Source organism: Rhinolophus sinicus, chromosome 1, assembly GCF_057876585.1.
Source record: "Rhinolophus sinicus isolate RSI-liver-muscle chromosome 1, RSI-T2T, whole genome shotgun sequence".
NCBI classification, from domain to species: Eukaryota; Metazoa; Chordata; class Mammalia; order Chiroptera; family Rhinolophidae; genus Rhinolophus; species Rhinolophus sinicus.
In genome coordinates, this window is record NC_142501.1 from 30,149,404 (window position 1) to 30,174,165 (window position 24,762).

The window sequence follows — 24,762 nt, forward strand, 5'->3', positions numbered from 1 at the left end:
TACACAGTGATCACCATGGACGAGGGCCCGGCTTGTTCACAGTGCAAAGGAACATCATACAAAGGTTAATTTATTTTTGGCTTTGTAAATGCAATTTTTAATAGGCAGGCTCCAACCTATGAACATGCTGTCCTCAAGAGTTCATTTATAAATCAACTGTTCAGAAAAATACATTTTCCCTGCGCAACAATACTGTAAATGGCTAGCTCATTAAAGGCAATTTAATCCATAAGAGAGCAGAACTTTTGTGTTAATATTATTAGTTTATGTTCTGGAAACATTCATTCACTTAGCATACTTCTATTATGTAGCAGGCACTGTCCCAGGAGTGAAATAGATAGTTATTGAAAGGATGTCTGCTGCCTCAAGGAGCTTACAATGCAGTAAAGGAAATGGGCATTTGATCAATGACTCTAGTGGAGGGTGATAAAGGTGTTGTAGGAGGGCAGGGGTGGGGTGCCTGGGGATCCGGGAGGGGCAGGAGATGAAGAACTGGAGGAAAGAAGAAGGAATTTCTGGGCTTGGGTTCAGGGCAGGCTCTTGCACTCCACTTTCTATATTTATACCCCACTTGCTGAACTTTGCTGCTTTCCTAAGCACCCTTCCGGGGCATCCGAACCTGACAGTCCCTATTTTTCTACATGACCAATGTCCAGAAAAATCTAAAGCCTTGTTTTTTCAGACCAAAGGGATGGATCACAGCTAGGTGTTAAGAGGGAGAAAACCTTGAAAGAAAGTCTCATTGAATTGTGATTAAACCATCACTCAATGTCGCTAAACATATGTACTTTAAGAAGCAGATAGTTTAATTTTTTTTGGTTCTTTTTATATAAATGTTGAAATTGGAAGTATAAGCACATGAAAGCATTCTAAAAAATGTAGTGGTCATGCAGACCAATCAGCTCAGCTTGTGGACTGCCTTGGGAGCCGTTTTCTTTCAGTGATTGCTCCTTCTTCACTGAACCCCACATCCTTCAGATGCTGCAAGCATCAAAAGTGTTGTTCCTTTTATCTTTTATGTGTACACAGTAGCCCCCATGGAGTGCTGGTACCAGCAAGGGAGGGGGTGGCGATGGCGTCGCTGCTGGTCTGGGTCTTCTGCATCCTGGAGGGACTTATCACGGAACATGGGCATGTTAGATGACGTGCGATTTCATGATAATTCAAACCAAAAACTGAAGCCCTACTACATGTCACTGAGACCACAGCTGCAAAGCAAAAATGCCCACACTGCTATATCCTGTGTCTGGCTCGTGCCACCCCCAGCAGAGAGGACCAGGGTGACAAATACATAATTTTGTTAGAAGCCTCTTTTCAAGGACTTGGGGTTGAGAGGTGAGATTGTAATTCCAGTTCAAGAAGAGATTCTGAAGTGCTACTGTGTTTCCTCGAAAAGAAGACCTACCCCAAAAATAAGCCCCAGTTAAGATCGTCAGCCAGATGGACGCATTTAGTACATTATGACGATGTTCCAGAAGAAGATGACATGACTGTATTTGAATAAATGTAGATTGTTGTACATGAAAATTAAGACACACCCTGAAAATATGCCTTAATGCATCTTTTGGAGCAAAAAGTAATAAAAGACCCAGTCTTATTTTCAAGGAAACACGGTAGGACAAGGTAAGAAGGTGAGGCAGGCAAGAGAGAAGTAAGTCCTCACAACTGTGGTTACTGGGGAATAAAAGAACTCTTTCTCTGCAGGTAGTAGTTCCTAAACACTTTTCATGGTGGATCAGGCCTGCCTTTGTCTACAGGTATTCTGAGTATTGGTACATTTATGGCCACACCTGACCCCATGCTTACGGGTGCCCATCATGTCCTATGAAATATTATTTATGGTTGTCAGACCACAGGGGTATTTAAGGAATCAAGCTATTCTGTCTAAACTATTTGGACTCCAACTGTCTCGAATCTCGTCAGACCTAGTGGTGAATTTCCATGTCAGAGCCCAGTTCATACCAGAGTAATGGTTCTCATATCAGAGAGCCGGCAGTGATTTTGACTTTGTCCCCTTCTTCACTTGAAGCCTTCTCAGCCCTCTCTCATCATCAGAGGGTTAAAGCAACTCCACTGGAGCAGTCTCATATTAGCAGCCTGGAATCACTGCTGTGCTGAAGGCGGCATTGTTCTTCAGCCTTTGAATATCAATTTGCATAATGAAGCAGGTGAGTGCCTCTTGCCTGGTCAGGCAGTCCTGATTGGCAAACAGAAAGGGATTTGTACGTAATTGGCCACAATTAATTGGATGCATTTTTATAAGGAGAAAAGGAAAAAGCAGGAAATCGCTCGGTGCTCCCCGTCAGAGCTGCCTCTGCACCGTGTATGGTGTGTGCATGTGTCTGCAGTGACGGGTGGTGTGTCATGTGAAGGCACGCGAATGGATAACCTTGTGTGTTCACGTGCAGTTTTTCTTTTTTTCTGGGAGCAATAAAAGGCTCACTTCCCAAAGGTTTCTCTGCCCATGAGGTCCACTGCTGCAGTGTCCTTCATAACGCAATGATGTTAGCCATCTTGTTCAATTTGTATTTGAGGCCACTAGGAGACATCATTAGACATCACAGCATTCTTTCTTCAGCACCAAAATGACACCCAGATCAACATCTCTTTTGGACTCAGTCCAAAAAAGGCTGAGTCCCAGCCGTCTCAGGGTCTGTTGGCAGTAAGTTCTAGCAAGAAACGGAACTGGCTTATACTTAACTCAGAACTTACTGTGGTGCTAGTGATAAGTGGAGAGATGAGGGAGGAAGTTTTAAGGAATTAAGCACTTGGCAAATTTATTGTCAAGGTGGTTTATAGACTTAAGTTACTCATGGTCTCCTTGTCAGAAGTACTTGAGAAACAGTTAAAATTGTTCTTGCTTTATTTTCCTTTTAATATGAAGATGAAGAGATGGAGTAGGGTGCCATTTCCCTCCTCTCTGATTCTTTCCTTTCTGTCTTCCTTTCTCTTCCTCTAAACGGAAGTAGTTTGTTGAAACTGGGACCTTTTCCTTTCTAGCTGGATTAAATAACTATATTAGCTACTTCCTAGAAGAGAGAAAACATGGCACCTGACAATAGTCCCTTTCTCTTGGATCCATTCATCTAGTCAACCCTCATTAAATAAGTGGCTCTTAAACTTGCAAGAGGCTGTGAGTACAGAAATGAAGATAATAGAGCCCTTGTTGGAGATACTCTTAGATTCCAGTGAACAATAGTCTCTTCTAGGTCCCCGTGAACTCAGATGGGTAGCGAGTGGTCTGTGGGTCTGTGCAGGTCCATAATTACCTTCTTGAAACTCCAAGAAGCCAGACCAGAGGGGTCCCCAGGACAGGGGCTTGACTGGATGCTGCTGCACCAGGCCAGTGCCTCTAGATGCCTCTCCTTCCTGTGTCCACACAAGGAAGACACAGGGCTGTAGCAGTGCAGTAAAATAGAACAGCTGTGGGCTGTGGCATCAGCAATCCCTGGGTCAAATCCTGAAACCTTCACTTTCTAGTTGAATGATTTTGGTGAATTTGCTTAACACTTACATGTTTCTCCTCATCTATAAAATGCTGTTAATAATATCTATTTCAAAAGGTGGGCATGAGGATTAAAAGTAGCAATGGATGTGAAAAGTCTAACAATAGGCCTGGCACAAAGTATACGTTCATTAAATAGTTCAATAATTGTTCAATAGTAAGGGAAGAGAAAACCAGACAGATTTGGCCCCAGGAAACCTAGTGGTGATTAGCTGGCCAAGAAATGAAAACCAAGCCAAGTCAGCTCTTACAGATCCCATATTCTAGCTGTTCCCCTCCCACTCTCCGGGGTGGAGTGAAAGGCAATGGGAGCAGGAAAAGGAGGAGGCTTGAGAGGCAGGAAAGCACTCATTGGGGCCTGCAGTGGCGATCCTGCCCTGACGCTCTCTAGGCCTGGTAGGTGTTCAAAGCAGGCTCTTTTCCTTCTCAGGCACGTTCCTGGGTTCCCTAGAGAGTCTCTCAGTGAGAACCTTGGTCTGCAACTGCTTCAGGGCAGCTGGTCCCTTATACCAGCCCCTTCAAGCTTCTCCATCAGGTGACACCCCTCCAGCAAATTTCTGATTTGGTTTCCTCATCCTGGGCAGGAAGCCCTTTGGGCAGGGTACCTTTAAAAAATACTTCCCTCCACTCTGGGTCCAGAATGACTCCTTCATTCCCACGTGGCCTAATCTGGTCCTAAGGAATGCAGACCTGCCCGCCTGCCACTGGTCACAGTCTGGCCCACCTACCAGGTGACCTACTGTAGCTAAGACCTGTCAGCTCTTGTCTTCCCTGTTTTGGGTCACACGCCAGCCCCTTCTCCATTCTAACTGCGGAACCTGAATACCTAGTTTCCAAATGGTCTCCTCAAAGCCCCTTCAATGCATTTTAGGGGAGTAGGAGAAAGGGAAGATGTCACACCCCTCCAATAACTTCCCCCCAAAAGTACCAAAAAGGGTCTCACAATTATTTTTATATTTTCGGTGTTCTGGCTGCCTCCTGGCAGGCCCTGCTCAGATGGGAGCTTTCACTACCTGTACTTTTATTTCCAGCTGGGCGAAGAGAGGCCTGTTGATTTCAAAAGAGTTCCCCAAGTGACTTTGATATCAACACTCCACTCTACCTCACCCCTTCCCAGGCAGCCTCTTCTTCCCATGTTCCCAAAACTACTCGTGCAGACTAGCCATGTAATTGTTAAAGTGAGGACACGAGCCCCTGATCTTCCTCCTGACTCTTCCCCCTGCAAGTCTAAGCCACCTGCACCGTGAGGGAGCTTGCGTGCCTGCTGGTTCTCTGCTCTCCCCTCAGACAGCACTCAGGATCATGCTGGCCGGCAGCTAGTGCCCTTGACACTTGGAATCGAAGCCCCCTGAATAGAACGGTATGAAAATAACAGAGAAAATGTCTGAGATGACAGTGTTGACAGAACGTGAGTGGTCTTTCCATAGCTCTCGGTGACCCACGCTGGACAGGAAAACTTTGATATCAAATTGTAAACTAAACGGTTGGGTTTCCCCAGGACTTAGGCACTCTCACGCCCCCATAGGCCCTAACACATGCATAAAACTTCCAAAAATATAACAGGCGGCACAGCCGTTGAGACCTTTGTCCACTCTTGCCATCATTACACCAAAAGGGAGGGCGGGAGGGGGCGCTGGGAACGCAAAAAGGCCAAAATATCCACAAACACCCAGAGCCAGCCCAGACCACAGGTCACAATTTTCATGGAGACTACGATTCTGACTTCTCCAAAATCCGGTTTATTTTAGGCCTGATGCCTTTGGCCACATATAAATTTTCACAGCTTCATTAATTTGTCTCAAAGGACTCGAACTTACTTGTCCAGAAGTGAAACAGTAAATTCTTCATAAATCCTCAGCGCACAAGCCGAGATTTAGCGAGCATATAAAAGCTTAGCCCCCTTGGACGAAACCGCTTAGTTCTAATTTTGTTTTTAACGAGAGAGAAAAGGATATTGAGGAACTCTCTCTCTCTCGTTGTAAATAAACTTCAGAATGAAGAAACTGCCTTCAGTAGTCAGCTAAATGGAATAGCTCTCTTGTCTTAGAACCAGAGACCTGGTGGCATGGAAGTAGATTCGAACTTCTGCGGGAGTCCCCAGAGCCACTTGCTGTTCGGAACCTGGAGAGATGGCCTGAAGGGGAGAGGCCCCATACGGAAGCCACACAGAGACATTCAATGATCCCACAAGTGCTCACGAGCCCCTCCACTACCAGAGTATCGGAAGCTCAAGTGCAGCACAGCAAGCAGCATGGTTTGATTTTTATTAACTAAAATTCTTTGTTGTTTATGGCTGGTTTCATTTGGGTCCCAGTTTGATTCAATTCAGGTAGGAAAATTGTGAATGCCTTTTCTTCCTTTCTTTTTCCCTTCCTTCCTGTTCACCTTGTTTTAGTTTACAAAAAGGTGGTTCCGCTAATATTTGCAGAATGAGACAACCTTCCTGAGGTCCACTTTGTAAAATGTATGTTGTCTGTCCATGGGGAACTTGCGTTCCTTATGCAGAGGTGCAAGGACCAAGTTCTTAGTGACCAAGGTATCTTGTCTTTATGTAGTTTGGGAGGATGGAGAGAAACTCCATGTTGAGAGTGCATTCCTGTGTGACACATTCATCTACATGGGGAGGCCATCTGTTTGCCTTTGATGACAAAAGTGTCACCTGTGCCTGAGAATCACATAAAGTCCCTCCCAGTTCTGTGATTTGAACAACAGCATGGTCCAGAATGAAAGGGGTGCATTAATAATATTTTCCCCCAGACAAGAGCTGTGAAAATGACACCTCTTACAAAAACACGTCTTCAAACCCCTTTGAGGGAGACATTACTGCTAAGAGGTCTAGAAGAAAGTTGTGTGGGAAGTGTGCACAAAAATAACACACTACACACTGTGAGAAACTATCATTAATCAGGCTCAAGGACAGAGCAAAAGGGAGCACACAATGGCACTTAAATTTTTTATTGTCTCCCTAAAATGAACCAGCATGGAGAAGACTCCCTCTGCGTGTAAAAGATGTCTCTGCAAATCTTCAGTGTGACGGAGATCAGTTTTTCCAAGCAAAGGAGACTAGTGAGAAGAGGAACTGAACCGGATCCTGCTGTAAGAAACACCCATATGGAAGGACTGGGCTGGGGGCGCTGATGAAGGGGACTGAAGTGAGTAGGGGAAGCACCAGTCTGAAGGGTGCACGGAGCTCAGAGTGCAGGTTATGAAAGGAGTCAGTGTGGCTAGTTTCCTGTGGCTGCCATCACAAATCGCCACCGGCTTGGTGACTGAAAACAATGCAGGTTTATTCTCACATCATTCTGGAGATCAGAAGTCCAAATTCCAGGTGTCAGCAGGGCTGTGCTCTCACCAGAGGCTCTAGGGAAGAATCCATTCTTTGTCTCTTCCAGCTTTCAGTGGCTCCAGGAATTCCTTTTGCCTTCTGGTGGCTTTGTCTTCTGTGCCAAACGTCTCTCTGCTTGTTTTTTTTTTGTTTGTTTGTTTGTTTTTTAAGTAAGGACACTGGTCATTAGATTTAGCATCAATCTGGATAATCCAGGATGATCTTATCTTGAGATCCTTAACTTAATTACCTCTGCAAAGATCTTTTTTTCAAATAAGGTCCCCATTCACAGGTTCCAGGGGTTAGGATGTGGATGCATCTTTTGGGAGGCTACCTTTTAAACCACTGTAGGCCCCAACACTATAAAGAGCTGGAAGGACAGGAATCCTGTGTGGGAAGTCATGGAATGTCAGAAAGCAAGGAGAAGAGAGCAAAGTGAAGCCCGATGCTGCAAAGGGGTACACAAAAAGGAGACAAAGAGCACTCTGGGGCCCTCCTGGGAGCACAGCAGTCAGCACTGGGACATCTGCATCCTGGAGCTGGGAGGATGACCATTGTAAAGCCCACTGCATGCTCCGCTGAGGGGAGGCAGTTCCTGCCTCGGTCAAGATGGAGTTAGGATTAGGGTTCAAGCGGACCTGTTGAAGACACTCAACTAGCCCCGTTCTCAAAGAAAGCCAGAGAAGTGATGACAGCTGACCCTCAGTGACAGACCTGGGACTGGCCAAGCCCCAGGGCCTTGTTCTGGATCCATCTGGATGGAAGTCACTCTAGCAGGAACGAAGGAGTCTCAGTACTTGGGGCAGTGGTTCATGCACGGTGTCAGGTTGGCTTTGCTAATTCAGAGGCAAAGGGGCAGGTGTTCCTTTCCCCACCCATGCATGTCCTGTACCCTGTGTACTCCCAGGATTTGGGGAGTTTTCTTCTCTTGTTACCTCCTTCAGACCTGCTCTTGACCAGCTGTTACATGACGTCGAGTTGCTTGACAACTCCAGAGGACTCACACACAATAAATCATACCCTTACATTTTGCTCAACTCTCTGGAGGTGCTTCCCAGGCCCTCAAGTCGAACTCCCTAGCTAGGTAGTCATGCTTGCCAGTTTCTCTAGGAAGCTATCTTTAGCCCAATATTCCATGGTCTGACCAAGACGGTCTGGGACAAGATCAGGTTGTGACACATCAGACTTGAGGTCAGCTGTCTCCCACTGGCTTTCAGCCTAAAGTTAATAGCGCAAGGAAAACACATTTGTCCAGTGGAAAGCATGGCCCATTTCCTCACACATGCTCAAATACAATCCAAACATGTCAGGGTAGTTGTGTAAAATGCTTACCACCAGGCCGGGTTTCTTCCAAAATGCGTATTTACTTACTCATTTGCATGCTGATTTAAAAGTTACTCCCTGCCTATATCCCAAAAGGTGATGTCCAGACTGTATGGGACTTCTCAGAAACTCAGAATAATCATTACTTAGAAAAGCCATGGGTCCTCATTTAGTTGTGGGTAGGCTGTTCTGATTGTACCTTCAATGTTATGGGGTAAGATGACTGCCCTCATTAAATGGATTAGCGCCTTTTTGTTATTTTGAAGTTAATAAAGTTCTTCCAGTTCCTTGAGAAAAAGAACTGCAAAATACGATGCACGTATATGTCACATTGGTGGTAGGATTTGTGAAGCAGGATGCAGCTAGATACCCTCAGGAGCCTGATTGCCAGACGGCAGCCTCCAGTGACTTTCCGTAGCCTTGGCTGCCCTGCAGTCTTTCTTCACCCTCTGCTCTATAAGTGACCCCTCTCTCTCCTGCTGCCACCTCTCTCCCACCCTCCAACAATGGCTTAAAGCTGAGGGTTACAACAGGCCCAGGCTAAAGTCAATTTGAAGGCCATTAACCTGCTCTATCACTGGAAATCATCATTATTCTCTGTTTAAAGTAATGTCTTTGAAAGACTTATTAAATAAAGTGCAAATGTTAAAATACTATCTAATTATTACGGACCTGTTAATCAGATAGCTACTTTTTAGTAGAGGAAAAAGATAGAACTTGTTAAACTTGGACCAGGTAGATGGGAGGGTAGGAAGAAAATGGATTAACTGGAAAAACCATCAGTATCTGAACAGGGTGGCACACTGTTTAGGGTCTATAGGAAGCCAGGAACATCAGAAGGGCAAATTACTTAACGTCTCCAAGCTTCTTTAGTTTTCTCACCTAAAAATGAAGATACTAATAGCACTATTACGTAAGATAATCTATGTAATATATTTGGCATTATGTCTGGCTCGTAAGAGCTGAAAAAATGTTAGCAGAGATATTATTGTTGAAGTTCTGTTAATAGTAATAATAACTGTTTTTATGATCATCAGTAGTAGTATTAGTACTTACTGGTGGTAGTGTACAATGTCCTGAGAAGGGTTGGGTTAAGTAGAACTGATATAAAAGGCATTAAATGAGAGGGTAGGGAATTAAGTGGGAAAGTAGAGGCAGGGGTGTCAATATCAATCTTTAGCTATGTCATAGCTTTGACACAACCTAGCCAAGTGATTTTCGAGTCAAACACATAGGGACTCAAACCTTGGCTGTCTCTTGATAATGTATGACTTTAGGGAAGTCACTAACTTTCCCAGAGTTTCGGTGTCCTTATTTATAAAATGGGAATAATCATACCTGTATGAAGATTATACATATAACATATATGTAACATACTTAATGTACCCAGTGCCCAGCAAATATGTCCCATCCTTCACCGGGCCAAGCTCTTTCCCCTCCATACTGTGGTTGGCAGACTGCAAAAGGAGAAATCCATCTGGATAGGTGAGAAATATGAGAATTAGCATTGTGGGCTCTTTGTTAAGAGAAGAAAGATGTCACCAGCTTCCTTACATCCTCCTCCCACTGGGAGAGCTGATGGAATGTACAGTAGGGCTGCTAAATGTTAGAACTTGCACCCACATGTAGCTATAGCAAGTAGTGGAATAATTCTGAAGTCACTGATGCAATGTGTTGCTGAAAAATGGAAGTCATCCAGTAAAAAGGAGCCCCAAAATAGGTTTTCATGGAAATTTAACTCTGAACATTCTGATTTTGTACCTTAACATAAATGATATATGGGAACACTTTTCTGCCGTAAAATTAAAGATAATTTCTTAAAAATATATAATTTAATGGCTGTAAATATCTTCCCATCCTAACTCTAAGATATTTATCATTTGATCTGAGTTATATAGAAGATATGTCATCCATGATAGTCAAAACAAGTTTAGGAACTTTTCTCCATTTTAAATGTTACTTTCATTGAAGAAAATTTAATTACATTGAAAAAAGAATCTTCAAAATCACCTCATTTGTATTCTCAATATTATTCTTTTGATGACTTTATTCTTTTCTTTTTCTAAATTCACAGAACGCACTTCCTTTCATACAAAGTCAGTCCCAAGTCTCAAGGCTTTGTTTTCTTTAGGTGTTTTGAAGTAAAGGAAAAATAAACTATTAAGAATTTTGACATTTTGAGAGTACTTTCAGAAAACGCTTTTCCCGATATATATCACTGTTCCTGACACTGATATGTAGTTATATGTCATTGTTACTAAAATGTTTTCTATAATTATGTAAATTATGTTGACACTTTCTGGTAGGATGCTTACACTTTACTATTTTGTCAGTTGCAAAGTTCCGAAATGTATCAGAGATAACCATTTTGAAGCATTTTCAAATTAAATAGCTGTTCAAGAATTCTGGCTCTCTTGTTACTTGCTTTGCCTATAATGCTTAGTCTGCTGCTCTGTGTGAGCGACTCCTAAGTAAATATACCCTCTCTCCCTCTCCCACCACAGACTTTTTAAATGATAACCAAGCTATGATCACAGGCCTTTTGAAGCTTATGGTCAGATGCAGAGAGATGGGGTCAGGTACAGATCTACAGATTACTACAGTCCAATATGGAAGACAACTGTTACAATAAAGGTGTGAATGATTGACATGACGGAATGAGCCAAGACGAGCCAAGAATAGCTCCTCAAATAAAGTGATCTCTAATCTGGGTCTTGAAGTTTCAGTAGGAGTTTGGTGAGTGAAGAAGTGAAGAGAAGTACATCCCAGGCAGATGCATGGATAGGAGGCATGGCTGGGGAGGATAAGCAGTCAAGGACGCCTAGAAGGCAGGATGCAAGAATCAAAGCATTGGCTGATGAGACTGAAGAGCTGGAGCACATTGGGAGTCATTTGTAAATGCTTTGAAAGCCACATATTGAAAATAAAAATCATCTTTATTCTATAAGCAGTGGAGCCACTAAAGTCCTTAAAGCAAAGAACTGATGGGATCCAACTTTTCAGATCATAACCAACATGGTGTGGAGGGCAGATAGATGCAAGGCCTTTCGGGTTTAAGCAGCCTAAAATGAAGTTCTTTCAAAACCACAGAAGGAAAACAATCTCCCACCATCTCAATTATGCTTAGTTCAAATAGAAGATCATTCAGTTGTTGTTGGGCAGCCCACGAGGGACTGAGAAAGATAAATACAGTGTCTTAAGCATCTCAGAGACATTAGAAGAAAACAATGTGATAAATATGGTAGATCCCCTGCTTTACAGCCCAAAGCCCCAGGAAGGGCTATGGCCCACCACACCTCTATCACATTATTTATTACATGGCAATATGATCCTGCCACCCTCTATGTGGGGACATGACCCACCATACCTCTGCCATATCCTGATGTGAGGACAACCCCACACGTTGAGATAGGATCCATCATGCTTCTGCTACATTCATGTTTTGGGATAGGCATGGTCCACCTCAGCTATGCCACATCCAGGTAGGAAGCCCGGAGGAAGCAGCTGTTCATAGCCCCACTACTGCCCAGGTTACAGAAATAGGCATGAAAGGTCGTGGTTGTAACAGGAGGTGAAGAGAGATGTGCAATCAAATTTTCTAAGAGGATCATAATGATAAAGGAGGGATGTAGACAAAGGGGCCATGACAGAGAGAAAGGTTTAGAAATGAATTAAGTAACAAATGAGTGTATATATGAATTAATGCATAATACATCATGAGTTAGAAGAGAGAAGTAAAAAAAAATCAAAAATAAGGAATAAAGAAATACAAGAGAGGGAATATTTTTAAATATAAGGAAGAAAACCAAAGTGAAAAGGAAGACAAATCACAGAAAAAGATAACGTGAAGAGGTTTAAGTATAATGGATGATATATATACGTCTATTTTTTTGTTTTCATTTTCTTAAGAAGCTTGTTTATTTTCCTCACATGCTTTAGAATGTTCGTGGTGAGTAGTGATGAGAGGATGGAAAAATCAGAACCAAGCCCCCAAAGAGAATATCTCCTCCTTTTCACTCTTCTCAAACGATTTGCTAAGTGTTTAAAGTTTTATCTTGGGGAAACCTAACCCATGTAATAAATCATTCACTATCTGACCTAACTGGTCTAAACACACATCTATCTGTGTTTCATAGAGCCATCATTGGGGAAAATCACATTTTCTAAATCTTAAGGAAACAGAGTAGGAAATTTGTTGTGAGTCTCCATAATTATCTTGAGGTAACCATGAGCTTTACTGGACACTCCATGAAGGTAGTAAGTAGCTCCTATCACTAGCCTTGGACCATTCAGTTACCATGGTTTCAGGAGACAGAGCTCCCATGTCTCCTATGATGCTTCTGGAAGACCTAGAGAATCACACCCACTTAGAATGGGTTTTGCACATCCTCACCCAAAAAAGATGGAAACCAGCAGATACTTTCCTTCCTCTCTCCACTGCACAGGCCAGCAGGGAGGCCTGCCACTGGTATGGGGGCAGCCCATTTACTAGCACCACACAGGGCAAATCATCAAGTTAAGTAGCAGTTACTTCTCTTCAGGACACAAGAAGAACAACCCTCCTGCTCAGCCCTGGGAACACACGAGTGTGCAGAAGAACAAAGGGCGAGCCCACAACCAAACACCACTGGGAGGAAAATGAAGGCCATAATGGGGCCAGTGCCCTCGACGTGGGTGCCTAGGGCAGCCCTCTAATCACACACCAAACGGCAACCCTGCATGGACAGACCACCCAAGCATATCCAACAAGAGGGACCACACACTCAGAAAGCCGCTTAACATACCAAGCCCCTTATTTGCAGCCCCGGGCGTACTTGTGACAACCATTCACAAATCAAGAGGCGAATGTGAAGTAATATTATTTCAGTAGGGAAACTGATTTCTGCTCCCAGGTTCCAATTGAAGGGAACATAAGAAAGAACTGTGGATTCTAAAGACAGAAAATTAACAGGTACGTGAGAACTGTGAGTATGGCTCAGAATGGGATTGAGGGAAAGCTCGACGGTTTCAAATGGCTCTCTTACCTTTTTGTCACTCAGGCCAGAAACCTGGTCCACATACTCCTCTTGGATCATGAAGGCAGCTAAGTTGGCAGTGTAGCTGGCCAGGAAGATGACAGCAAAGAAGGCCCACACTGACACCATGATCTTGGAGGTGGTCCCCTTCGGGTTCTGCACAGGCACGGAGTTGTTAAACACCAGACCCCAGAGTAACCAAATCGCTTTGCCGATGGTGAACGATGGGCCACCGGGCTCTGGCATAATGAAAAAACAAGGACAGAAAGTTAAGACAGAGTCCCTGCTTCTATTGAAACCCACAAGTACACGGTCATTTCCTGCTCAGAGCAGGAAACCCTCCGCCTAAGACCCAGCCTTTTTATAGATAGCTTAAGTTGAGAATTTGTGTCTCTTCTCCTGGGACCCACAAGGAAGACATAAGAGAGTGCCTTAGGAGAAAAATCAGAGGCATGTGGTGTGTGTGTGTGTGTGTGTGTGTGTGTGTGTGTGTGTGTGTGTGTGTGTGATTTTGCTCCAACTAACGGTCATGACTCAGGGCACTGAAGGGGCCAGCTTTCTACCCCCAGGTGTACAAGACCCTCAAGATCACATTGAATCTGAACAACAAAGCCAATTATCCCACTATGGTCACACACACGTCCTTATTCCTATTGTTCCTAAAATTTATATTTGTATCTACCAAGAATTTCAACTTCAAAAAAGGTCAGTAAGAATTGTGTGGGGTCTTTTTCTTCCATTGTCAGAGACCTCCTCCAATTTTATTCACAGTGATGCTGGATGGCTTTCAGTGCACTTTATCCTGATCTTTCTTTAGCTTCTAGCACTTAGGCCTAAATGTTTAAAAGAAACTCTGACCCCCACTCCAATGGCAACACTTCCCAAATGGCCAAATGGTTTCCTACGGTAGCAGCTTCTGTGTAAAAGAATATCAGGAAGCCCAGAGAGGAGGTCAGAACCTCTGGTGTGGCCACATGTATCTGTGGGCAGTGAGGTGGACTGTCCCCAAATTTCCTCCTTCCACCCTCACACAGATAGTGTCAAGACTTCTGCCGATAAATTGCTTGTGACCTTACTGCTATCTCTGCTTGGCGATGGTGAAATCTTGCCTGATGTCTAGGTCTGTGTGTAGCCCTTCCACTGCAGAAATGAACATCTGCCTGCACAGTTTTACAACACATTAGCACAGGTCTTACAATACGATCAGTGATCCTGACAACATCTGCTCAGCCAACTAAATCATCGTTGACTACACATGTTGAGCCTAATAGCTAACTGTATGCACACATCTGTGCGTGTGGACCTCATTTCATGGAACAGATGTGTAACTAAAAAGATGTTTATAAATCAAAGTTTTCCATATTGTAAAACGCCTCAAGGGGACTTGATATTTAAGGTGGCCCCATGTTGAACTCCTTTGTGAAGATAAGCATCGTTTGGTAAAGTGAGTAACCGTAAGCCCCTGCTCTGAATTTTGTGTCTGAGTTTTTGCCCCCTTGATTTGCTTCAAGTGTAGGGGAAAGTGCACACTCACTTCAGCTCTTGACATATATATACACACACTCATGTGCTTCTCAGATGTTTCACTTGTAACTAACGTCCATCAGGATGGGGAGTAGTGATGGCTTCTGGATGACCCCTTTGGCATAGGCAGAAAGCCACGGACTACAACATATTGTGGAGACATCCACTTGTCCACTCAGAATGCACACACCAAACAAGAAGGCAGGTCTGCACCTGGAAATACCTCAGTACGGTGGTAGCTCACAGCCTGGGCTGTGACAGCAACAGTAGTGCCAGGGGAGCGTTCACAAAATGCTGCTGCCTGGCACCCCATCCTCAGAGATTCTTATTAACTTGGTGTGAGGTGGTTATTCTAATACACATCCAAGGTGGAGAACCACTGTTTTGAAACAAATAATGGGCCAAGCCCCACTCTGGACTTAGTGAATCAGAATATCAGAAAATGAGGTCCATGCACCTTTGTTTTTTCAAGTGACCCATAGATAATTCTTATATGTAGCTGGGTTAGGAATCTTTCATCTTGGAGGCATAATTCCAGGCTCATATTCTGGATGGGATAAGATTCAGAAAAGTTGTAATATTTTCTAATCTTGGGGTTCTCAGGAAATTTTAGAAGAGCTATTCTTAAGGATCACATGGCCTCCTTCAGAGAGCTAGTAAACTTTTTTGAAGTCTGATAAATGCCTCCAACACACGCGCAGCCGTCACATCTCTGGACTTACCTAACCAGGAAATTAGACTGCCCCTATAGAAGCTATGGGTGAGAATTGTTATCTCCTGGCCACTGTATTTCAAATACCAACGCCTACATTCCCTGGCAGAGGGACTGGAGCAGGACACATGCTTGGAGATCTTGTGCCTCAGTGGTGATCCTCTGGCTGCAGACAACACTTTCAGCCACAACTACCCTGCTGTACCCTGGAGCAGCCTATTTTTCCTTATTCTTAATACATGGGTATTATCTGCCTTGTTAGTCCATCTCATCAGATGGACTACTCATAGTCTAAGGCTATCAAAATAGTTTCCTCTGACATGTTCATGCTACATGTATCTATTGCCAGTTTTCCTCTCATTTTCCTAGGAGTAGAACTGGATTTGGGGTCAGGCTTGAGCCAGGGAGGGGACATATAGACTCAAACTAACATATTAATTGGGGTATTTCTAACAAGTCACTGAGCTGGTGAATTATAAGGCTGAGGGTTCATTTGCAGAAATGGTTAAGTTAAGGAGGAGGCAGATGACACATGAGAAGTACAGAGATTCGAAATTGACAGCTAGAAAAATGCAGAAATGCAATGGGTACAGTTGGCCTTACCTCTGCCATCAGCAAGGCACCTGTTATAACCCACAGGGCTGAAGTACTCAAAGACAAAGACAGCCACGGCGGAGACGATAAGCAGCATCACAAACATCATAACCCAGACGTCAGCACTGAAGGGCTCTGGGGAAGGAAGAAAACAAATCAGCGCTCAGGGTTAAAACAGAGAACATGCAGATTCTGATTAATTCACATATTCATTCATTCCTGGAACATGTATTTTGGGGAGAAACAAACTGCAAGTGTGTACGTCCCTTCAGACAGCCAGGGCCCGGGTTGGGGAGGAGTAAGAGGTTGTGCCCGAGCATCTCCATTCCCCTGATGGGCATGGCAAGGTTCGTTTGCTTGCAAACACCTGAGAAGGACAGCCTCTTGACTGTGAACTTTTGAGATTGGAGAGATAGTTTCTGTCATTGGATCAGTATTGGGATCTTTTAGTAAATGGTACAATTGGAAGAAGTACTAGCTATGGGATAAATGGATCATACTGGACTGGCTCTTGGTTGATGCTCTCACTATCTGGCCACACCCCACAGTGGAGACCTGGAACAGCTTTCACCAGTGCTTCCCAGCCTTGCAGCCCAATTCATTCTCAACAGATTTAGTTATGATTTCAGACTTGAACTGATTCAGTAATAATTTCACACAATGAATAACTCCCTTGCTCCCTTCCTTCACTTCTCTTAAACTTTCCAGTCTAGATTTAGTTTTTTGACCCACTTTGATGAATATGTTTTACTAGACGTCATTAGAGTATGAGAATATAAGTCAATGTTAAAAACTCCATCCACATTAAATAAATATCAGTATCTACAATGGCGGGAATTTAGCATATGAAAGAAAACATGCTTTGGCCGTAATTAATCAAACAACTACAAGCTAGTTCCTATCACCAGGTGACATGGTTGATGGGACAAGACCAGGCAAGAGAGCAAGAATGTTCTACACACGCTTTCTTTAATTTATTTAATCATTTTTGCTGAATCCCTGCCATTTGATCTAAATCTCTCTGGCTGAGAGATGTCCAGAAATTGAACAATATATTCCAAGAGCCATCTCTCTGAAGGCCTATAAGAAGGGACAATCGCTATTCTGTCCCATGATACAATGTTCCCTCAATTGTATCTCAAAATAGTTCTGGCCTTTTTAGCTGTCACAGCACACTGTAAACTCATAACTAAGTGAATTAATATGCTGTTTTCTCCACCTTCCAAATCAATAGTAAAAATGAAGTTGTAAAGGAGGAAAAATAGCTAGAAATTAGAAAATGTTTTCCTACTTGAAATCTACTTTACTTTTGAACTCCCAAGGGAATTAGAAAAACCTGGTCAATTAATCAATTTCAAAAGGACTTGGATAAGGTGTGTGCCAACTGTGAAATGCAAAACCTTTCAGTAGCAGCCAGAGATGCCAGGGTGGAAGGTACAATTCAAAGCCTCTATGCCGTGGAGAAGAGAACACTTCTCCCCTATTGGCTCTAACTGATTGCAATCCTACTCTGATTTCACTTTTGCTTACGATTAGGGAATAACTGAGTAAAAGTATATTTTCTATGCTTCCTTTCCCCCATTAAGCCCAGGAAAACTTTCTGTATACAAAATAGGAGAAAAAAACATTTTCATTGGTCTTTACAATTTAGAAAGTACTTTCCCTCATATTTTATGCAATCCTTGTAATAGCCCTTTCATTATGAGATCACCATAAGATTACCATATCTATTTTACAGAGCAGTAAACTAAGACTTAGACGTCAAAGTCCTTTTTAAGTTCATACTGTGGCAGTTCCAGGTTATGAACTGAGGTCCTCTGAGGGCAAAAATCTGTGCTTTCCCATTGTATTATATCTTAGTTTCTGACCACCACATTTAGGAGCTAAGCTCTGAAATACCCCATGTGGAGTAGAACACAGGCTCTGAAGGCAGCCACATCTGGGCTTTAATCCTGAATCTGCCCATTACTAGCTGAGAGACTGTTGGAAAATTGCTTAACCTAAAATTCAGTTCCTATACTATGAAATGGGTACAATAATAGTTTCCGTGAGATAATATAATCAAAGTTTGTTCAGTAATGCCTGGCATATCACATAGCAGGGAGGGGTTCAACAAAGGCTGGCTTCTCTTATTCCTATAATTAGCTAACTGCTCCTCCTCCAAACACACACACACACACACACACACACACACACACACACACACACACACACACACACACCTGCCTGGAATTTCTATGCCATTCTAGGGCTAGCTGTACCAATGTATCGCTGGCTCTTTCAGTTCAGAAGTTAAGGTTAGTGGTAATGCTGACAGGGCTAGAACTGGAATGTAGTTTTGTTTGTATATCTTCATGTTCTAATTATCCTTATAAAGGAAAAAGCAAATAAAATACGTAAAGCTGTGATGAGGACTCATGAATGCAGTGTGTGCTATCTAATAACATTTCATGTAAAATTGGCAGGGCCAGGATTTGTTTCACTGTGAGTAAGAAGGGTGGCTGAGAAACTTGAGTAATTTATAGGAAAATTCTATGGAACCTGTAACACCACTTTGTAGTGTAGTAGTTAAATAATTCCCACCCCCCACCCCAAATAGAGTTACAAGAAATGTTAGTCACTGTCTATTCCAATACCCTCATGAAGAAAATGTTGATGTCCTGTAGAGAGACTGAGACTCGTCTAAGGGCTTACAGTTTGTTTATATCCAAACCAGGTTTCCTATCCCCTAGCCCAGTGTTCTGTTTTCAAGGTGACATTTTATTTTTCAACCCCTTGTTCTCACAGCCTCTGAAGAAAATATGGGGTATGAGCTCACAAAAGACCTCATCTAATTGAAATCTTGGCCTTATCTCACCCAGTCTTATATGATATCTGAGGCTTCTGACACATAAGTGATGCTGGAGAGTGGGGAAGAACTGAATGGTATGGGAAAGGATGGAGCGGGGTGTTGGGGAGAATCAGATCAACGTTATCTGGCAAAACCTCAGAAAATTCATGTGAAAATAGAACACATTTTTTGGTAGCACTGAGCTCAATTCTTGAAGATAATTTTAAAAAATAGGTATTTCAATGACGTCCACAATTAGAAATTATTAAAGCAGGAAGCAGCTTCAAACATCAGCAAGTCGAAATGCCTTCTTCTATGGATGAGAAAACTGAGTCCCAGGATAAAGCACATTTGTTCAAGGTTGAATGACGAGTAGCCGGCAGGGATGAGACTAAAGTAGGACCCCTGATGACCAGAGCAGCACTGTTTTCTTATAAGGTATCATACTTTCCTATTTTTGAGGGCTGTTCTTCAGTTTTCAGGTTGGAGAATAATCAGTGTTGAAGTCCCCAAAATGAAATCCCTGGCTGAGCTAAGCTCCTAGCAAACAACCTTCTGGTTGAAACAACCTTCTGGCCATGTGTCACTGTTCCTCATTCCATCCACCTGTCCTCAAGTCCATTTCCTTCACATTGGCAAGCATGTCACCTACCTAAGAAGGCAGAAGGTGAGACGGTCCCATTGCTGCGTGACACCATGACACTGATGCCAGTCTCTATGAAGGGCACAGAGAAGTCAACCACCTCAGATCGTTCCTCGTTGATGGTGAGCGACCCCACCGCCATGTAGGCCCTCTTCATGACCACCTGGGGAGAAAGAAGAAAGACGCCATGCTGCAATTAGAACATTCAGGAAGGTGCGGGGCCACCATGAGGAAAATACGGCCCTACCGGGGTTTTCTTTGTACAGTATAGTCTACTTGGTATTTTATAAAATTTATAAAATGAGTGTTTTATATCTAAATGAAACAAAATAAAAGTGCAATGGAAATGGCCCTTAATTGCTAATGAGACTCACCTCTCCAATCATACCATTCCAGGTTCCATTGATTTTCTTCCCATGCTTGCCATTGGTAACCAGGTAAAGATCATAGGTGAACTTCACAGATTTAGAAATTTTCTTAAGGATGTCGATACAGAACCCCTTGCAGCATTTTTTGATGTAACCTGGCTCCTCATCTGTTTTATTCCTAACCAGTGAAAGAAACAAAACACAAAAGAAGGCTTTTTACAAGAAGGAAAATATTACCCTTTGTCATTAAAACTCCAACCCTGTTTACAGCTCAGTCCTGCTATTTGTCTCAGACCTAGTGAGGGCATAAATCAGACCACTGAATTGCATTCCCTCATTAGCTCATCAGAGGCAGCCAGGTGTTCTCACAATTTTTAATGCTCCTTTGAAGTATAATACTCATTAGGAAAGTACACATACCCTAAGGGTTCAGTTGAATGAATTTTCATGTACTGAACCCACCCATTTAACCAGCACCCAAATCCAGATGCAGAAAAGCCACCAGACCCTGAGAGGGCTCTGGTTCTCCCTTTCAGGCACTTCCCACCCATTATCCTGACTTCTAATAGCATAGATTCGTTTTACGTACTTCTAAAATGTTTCTAAACCTCAAAATTTCAGGACATGCTGGCCTAAGAAAACTTAAAACTTATGGAGAACTTAAATCTACATAAACGTGAAGCCCTAGTCATTGAGACCAGGCAAGGCCAAGGCCAAGGAAACGTCAGCATAATTAGGAGAAATTCTCCCAGGTCATGATCAGACCACAGGGCTGCCATTAATTCCATTGCTCAATGTTAACTGAAAATCAGACATGGTGCCCAATTCACCCCATGCCTCAGGTCCCAGGCCAGCCATGTGCTAAGAGCTGGCTCAAATCTGACCGTCCCATGCCACCCGGAGCCACTGGGGAAGGTGCCGTACTCAGAGACTATGCGTTTTTGGCAGGGGACTGTGTTCCTCATGCAGGTTCCACTCAGAGGGTCCACACTTTCTACAATGACAAACGGGGCCTCCTCTAGCGTTACAATGCTCAGATGGTCATCCTCCTGCTCTTCTGTCTCAGGACACATTCGGGGCCACACGTAGTACTTCATCTGCAGGGACTTGTCTTTCCATTTCCCGACCTGCACAGGGATAAACAAAAGACTCAAAAACCACTGTCTGAGACACAGCAGCTTCTCTTAGCGTCACTCACGAAGCTGTTCAACAAAGGCCAGCAGATGCAGCCATTGTACATAATGGAGAGAAGAATCCTTTGAAAACCATATGCTCAAAAGGAGACCACTGTGTCCACATCTAAGAAAGGTAATCTGTTCATTCACTCACCCACTTACCAAACATTAAAAGAGGACCTACTATGTGCCGGGCACCCTGTTAAGCCCTGTGACCCAAAGAAGCATCACTCTCCCTTGCATCATTCTGCCTTCCATCAAGCTCATCCTGAGTGAAGGAGTCAGAAATGTAAATAAATGTGTGCAGTGCTGTGTGGGGAGTGCTAAAACTGAAGCCTGGACCAAATGCTGGGAGGATGACAGTTTCCTGCCTTGTGTGGCTGGTTTTTTTGTTTTGTTTTGTTTTGTTTTTTTAACTGTAACAAGGAGCATGATAGTGAGTGTGGCAAATATCTTTGGAAAGGTCAACAAAATGACCGAAGCAAATGAGCCAGAAGGATGTGTTTTGGCTTGTAATAGAGGTGCAGTGGGAAGTCATGTGGAGAACTGGGTAGATCTGAATTGGAATAAAATGGTAAGTGAGGATTAGAGCATACTGACACAGCTTGGCTGGGGAAGGGAGTGTGGCTGGGCTGGTGATGAATTCCACAGGTCCATGCAGATATGCTGCTGCTGGGCTGGGTGGGAGCCCTGGGATAAATCATATAGGTCTTTCTGTGAGCTGTCACATATGGCCACACACGCTGTGCACCAACTTCAGGGAGCACCATTCGCACACACTCCAATGTGAAAGGCGGGTCCCTCTGGAATCAGGCCCTGCTGCCAATCATCAGGAAAAATGTGGGGGTTTCATTATCTTTTAGAAAAACCATTCAATGCTGTTTTTATAGTAGAATCTGCATGACCTTGTTGGTGGGTTCTTGTTCTCACTCTGTCATTGAGTTTATTGAAGAACGAAGGAAAAACCTTTTTATTTTCTATAACCAAACATCTTCAATTATCACAAGGAATTATGGATTGCAAGCTTTTGCACTTTCCCAGTCTATAATTTCCTCCATGCAGCAATGCAAATTAGGAGCACAGGTGAGGCACTGAGACTACAAAACTATTATATAAATCAATAAGGAGCAAAGAATGGACTGTATTTCATAAATTCTCAAGCAGGCTTAGATTAACAGGCTTAGATTTCCTTATTCATACAAAACCAAAATTCCCTCCATCTTTGTTTCTGCTTTTCTCTACACTCAGGTTCTGCCTAGTGCCTCCCTCAGTGTGTTTATATCACCTTCCAATCTACCTACATAGTAGGTGTTGCCTACTACCATGTCCAGTTAGGCCTACATAGCAACTGCCCTTGTTTTGTTGTGTCACTATAACATAGGCAGTGGCTTGGTGTCTTGGGCTGTATTGTTTAGAATTAACCCTGATGCTAGTTTTCCTCCAACTGCATAAGCCGTATATCACTTCTGTGTTCAGAATTATACACTGAACAAAACATTTGCGTTCCTTTGTAGGTATAGTCTTCTCTGTACTGTTGGCCCTCATTTTGGTGCATTTGTCTTTCCTCATATTGCTAAGACTACTTATTTCTAAAGCAGAAATGTCCAAACACCTTCCCAGCCATGTGGAGATATTAATGTCTTCTGTCTGTGGTTAGGGGGAGGTGCGGCTTGGGGAAGAGGAGAGCCAGCCCTGGGGGCTCATGATGTTGGGTCACCTCCATCTCCAAGCAGTCTTATTTACCCCAGTAGCCAAAGTGATAGTATTTTCTGTGTATTCAATGATGTGAAAAAGGTTGAAAGTCTTAAAGTACCTATATTTATTTATTTTTTCCACTGCCATCATTTCCCCCCAAGAGTCCCTTTGGATATTTTCCTTTAAATCCAAATTTATTGTCTTTCATCATTCTTGCTACTAACTTAGCCCAGTGGTCCAGTAGCCCACTCTGAGACTACTGCAGGCCACTTCAAACCTCACATAAGGTTCCTCCTACAGTTCACTGAGAACACTGCTGCCAGGACGCTCTTCTTAAAACATCATTCGATCATATAATACATACTCAAAAATTTCAACAACCTCCCACCATCCTCAGGATGGTGTCTAAACTCACCGAGATGGTCAAGGTCTATGCATTGAGTCTTATCTGATCCAGTTAACTTCACTATTTTGAAACATGAATCCTTTGTTCAAGTTGGAAAATGAAGTTGGTATTGGGAGCTAACCTAGGTTAATCAGGAACAGGTTTCAACAAGCTAGCTGCATTTTCTTTTCTGATAGACTTCCAGTATGTGAAACAAAAATGCTGCAGACATAGCGTTTTGGCAGTGTTTTTCATGACACCCTTGTGAACAAGATGAAATATAATATAGATTATTGTATACTTTGATAGATTTGAAAGGAGTTTAAAATCTATATCCAAAAAGAAAAAAATAAGATTTTTAAAAAATGAATCAATGCCAACATTGAAAAAGTTCTCTAGTGACATGTCAGGGAACTCTGTTCTTAGAAGTGGCCTGTATAGTGTTTCAGAAAACAAAACAGAAGTTATACTCACAGAACTGCAGATAACAAGCTAGACTGGATAGAAGATATATTGCATTGCAGAATCAAATTTGGAAGCAATAGGAATTAATTGGCATAATGGACTGGACCAAGTGGAATAAAATTTAACAGTATTTATAATTAAAGTCGAGCATTTAGATTTTAAAAAAGCAACTGCACAGTATTGAAAAGGAGACACTTACATTAACAGCAGACTACATAAGCTATTGCAATATCAAATGGTATATTTATAGATTTACAGTGCAAAGCACATGGGATGAGGGGAAGGCATGGACGACCCCTCCCTGCTCTGTGTTTATCATACCACAGCTGAACAAGTATGTTCTGATCCTATAATTCTATGATCAACTGATTCTGATTTACTATGTCATTCTCATTTCCCCGACAATAATCTGTTCATGCAGTCCCTTCTAGCATGCTCTTTCCCAGCTTCCTGTCAAGCTAGCTAGATCATATCCTTGCTTTGCTTTAACACAATTCAACCAACACCATTGCACACCAATTTTCTGCCAGGCACTGGGTTAGGAGCTAGAGATAACAATACCAGGTAACATTTATTGAGGGCTTAGTAGGTGCTAGGCACTGAACACATCTAGTAGTCTCATTAATCATCACAGCAAACTTGTGAGATGGAGCTTATTGTTGACTGTCTCATTTCACAGATGAGAACAGAGGGCTTTGATGACTGGCTCACAGTCTCGAGGTGAGTCCCTCGTGAGTGCAGTGTCAGGATTTGAAGCTGAACAGTCTGAGTCCAGAGCTTGGGCTCCTACCCACCACATGGCACTGCTTTGCGGGCAGTGAAGGAGTAAGACATGGTCCCTGTCCTCCAAGGACAGTCTATTGACATTAATATCAAGTTAGGCTTTGGTAATGACCCTAATAAAAGGTATATATAAAGTATTCTGGGGTTCAAGTGATTATTTTGGAAAGGGTCGGGGAAAAACTAGAAGGAGACTCTTATCTTTCAGCTGGACCTTGTAATGTGAGTGACAGCTCATCAAGTGAGGAGTCCTTTATCCAATGAGGCAAAGCAAGAGCTAAGTTGCAGAGTCCTACAGCCACTCGATGGAAAGCCCAAGGATAGTCCTTCACAACCGAAAGGTATGATGTGTGAAGAGAAATGGTCTAGCCCAGTTCTCCTCTTCTTCCTTAAAGACCTGATCACTGTAGCCAGATGAGCTCT

The 24,762-nt window shown here is 43.0% G+C and overlaps 1 protein-coding gene across 2 annotated transcripts in view; it reads right to left on the minus strand.

Moving 5' to 3' along the window:
- Positions 1 to 24,762, minus strand: part of GRIN2B (glutamate ionotropic receptor NMDA type subunit 2B) — a 420,646-nt gene that overhangs the window by 49,019 nt on the left and 346,865 nt on the right. For both annotated transcript variants that reach the window (XM_074325986.2, XM_088798080.1), the window contains 5 exons: positions 20,764 to 20,966; positions 19,846 to 20,017; positions 19,481 to 19,634; positions 16,008 to 16,133; positions 13,178 to 13,407 (listed from right to left, as the gene is read on the minus strand). In XM_074325986.2, the coding sequence (XP_074182087.1) occupies positions 13,178 to 13,407; positions 16,008 to 16,133; positions 19,481 to 19,634; positions 19,846 to 20,017; positions 20,764 to 20,966 (885 nt within the window). The remainder of the gene's footprint in view (positions 1 to 13,177; positions 13,408 to 16,007; positions 16,134 to 19,480; positions 19,635 to 19,845; positions 20,018 to 20,763; positions 20,967 to 24,762) is intronic.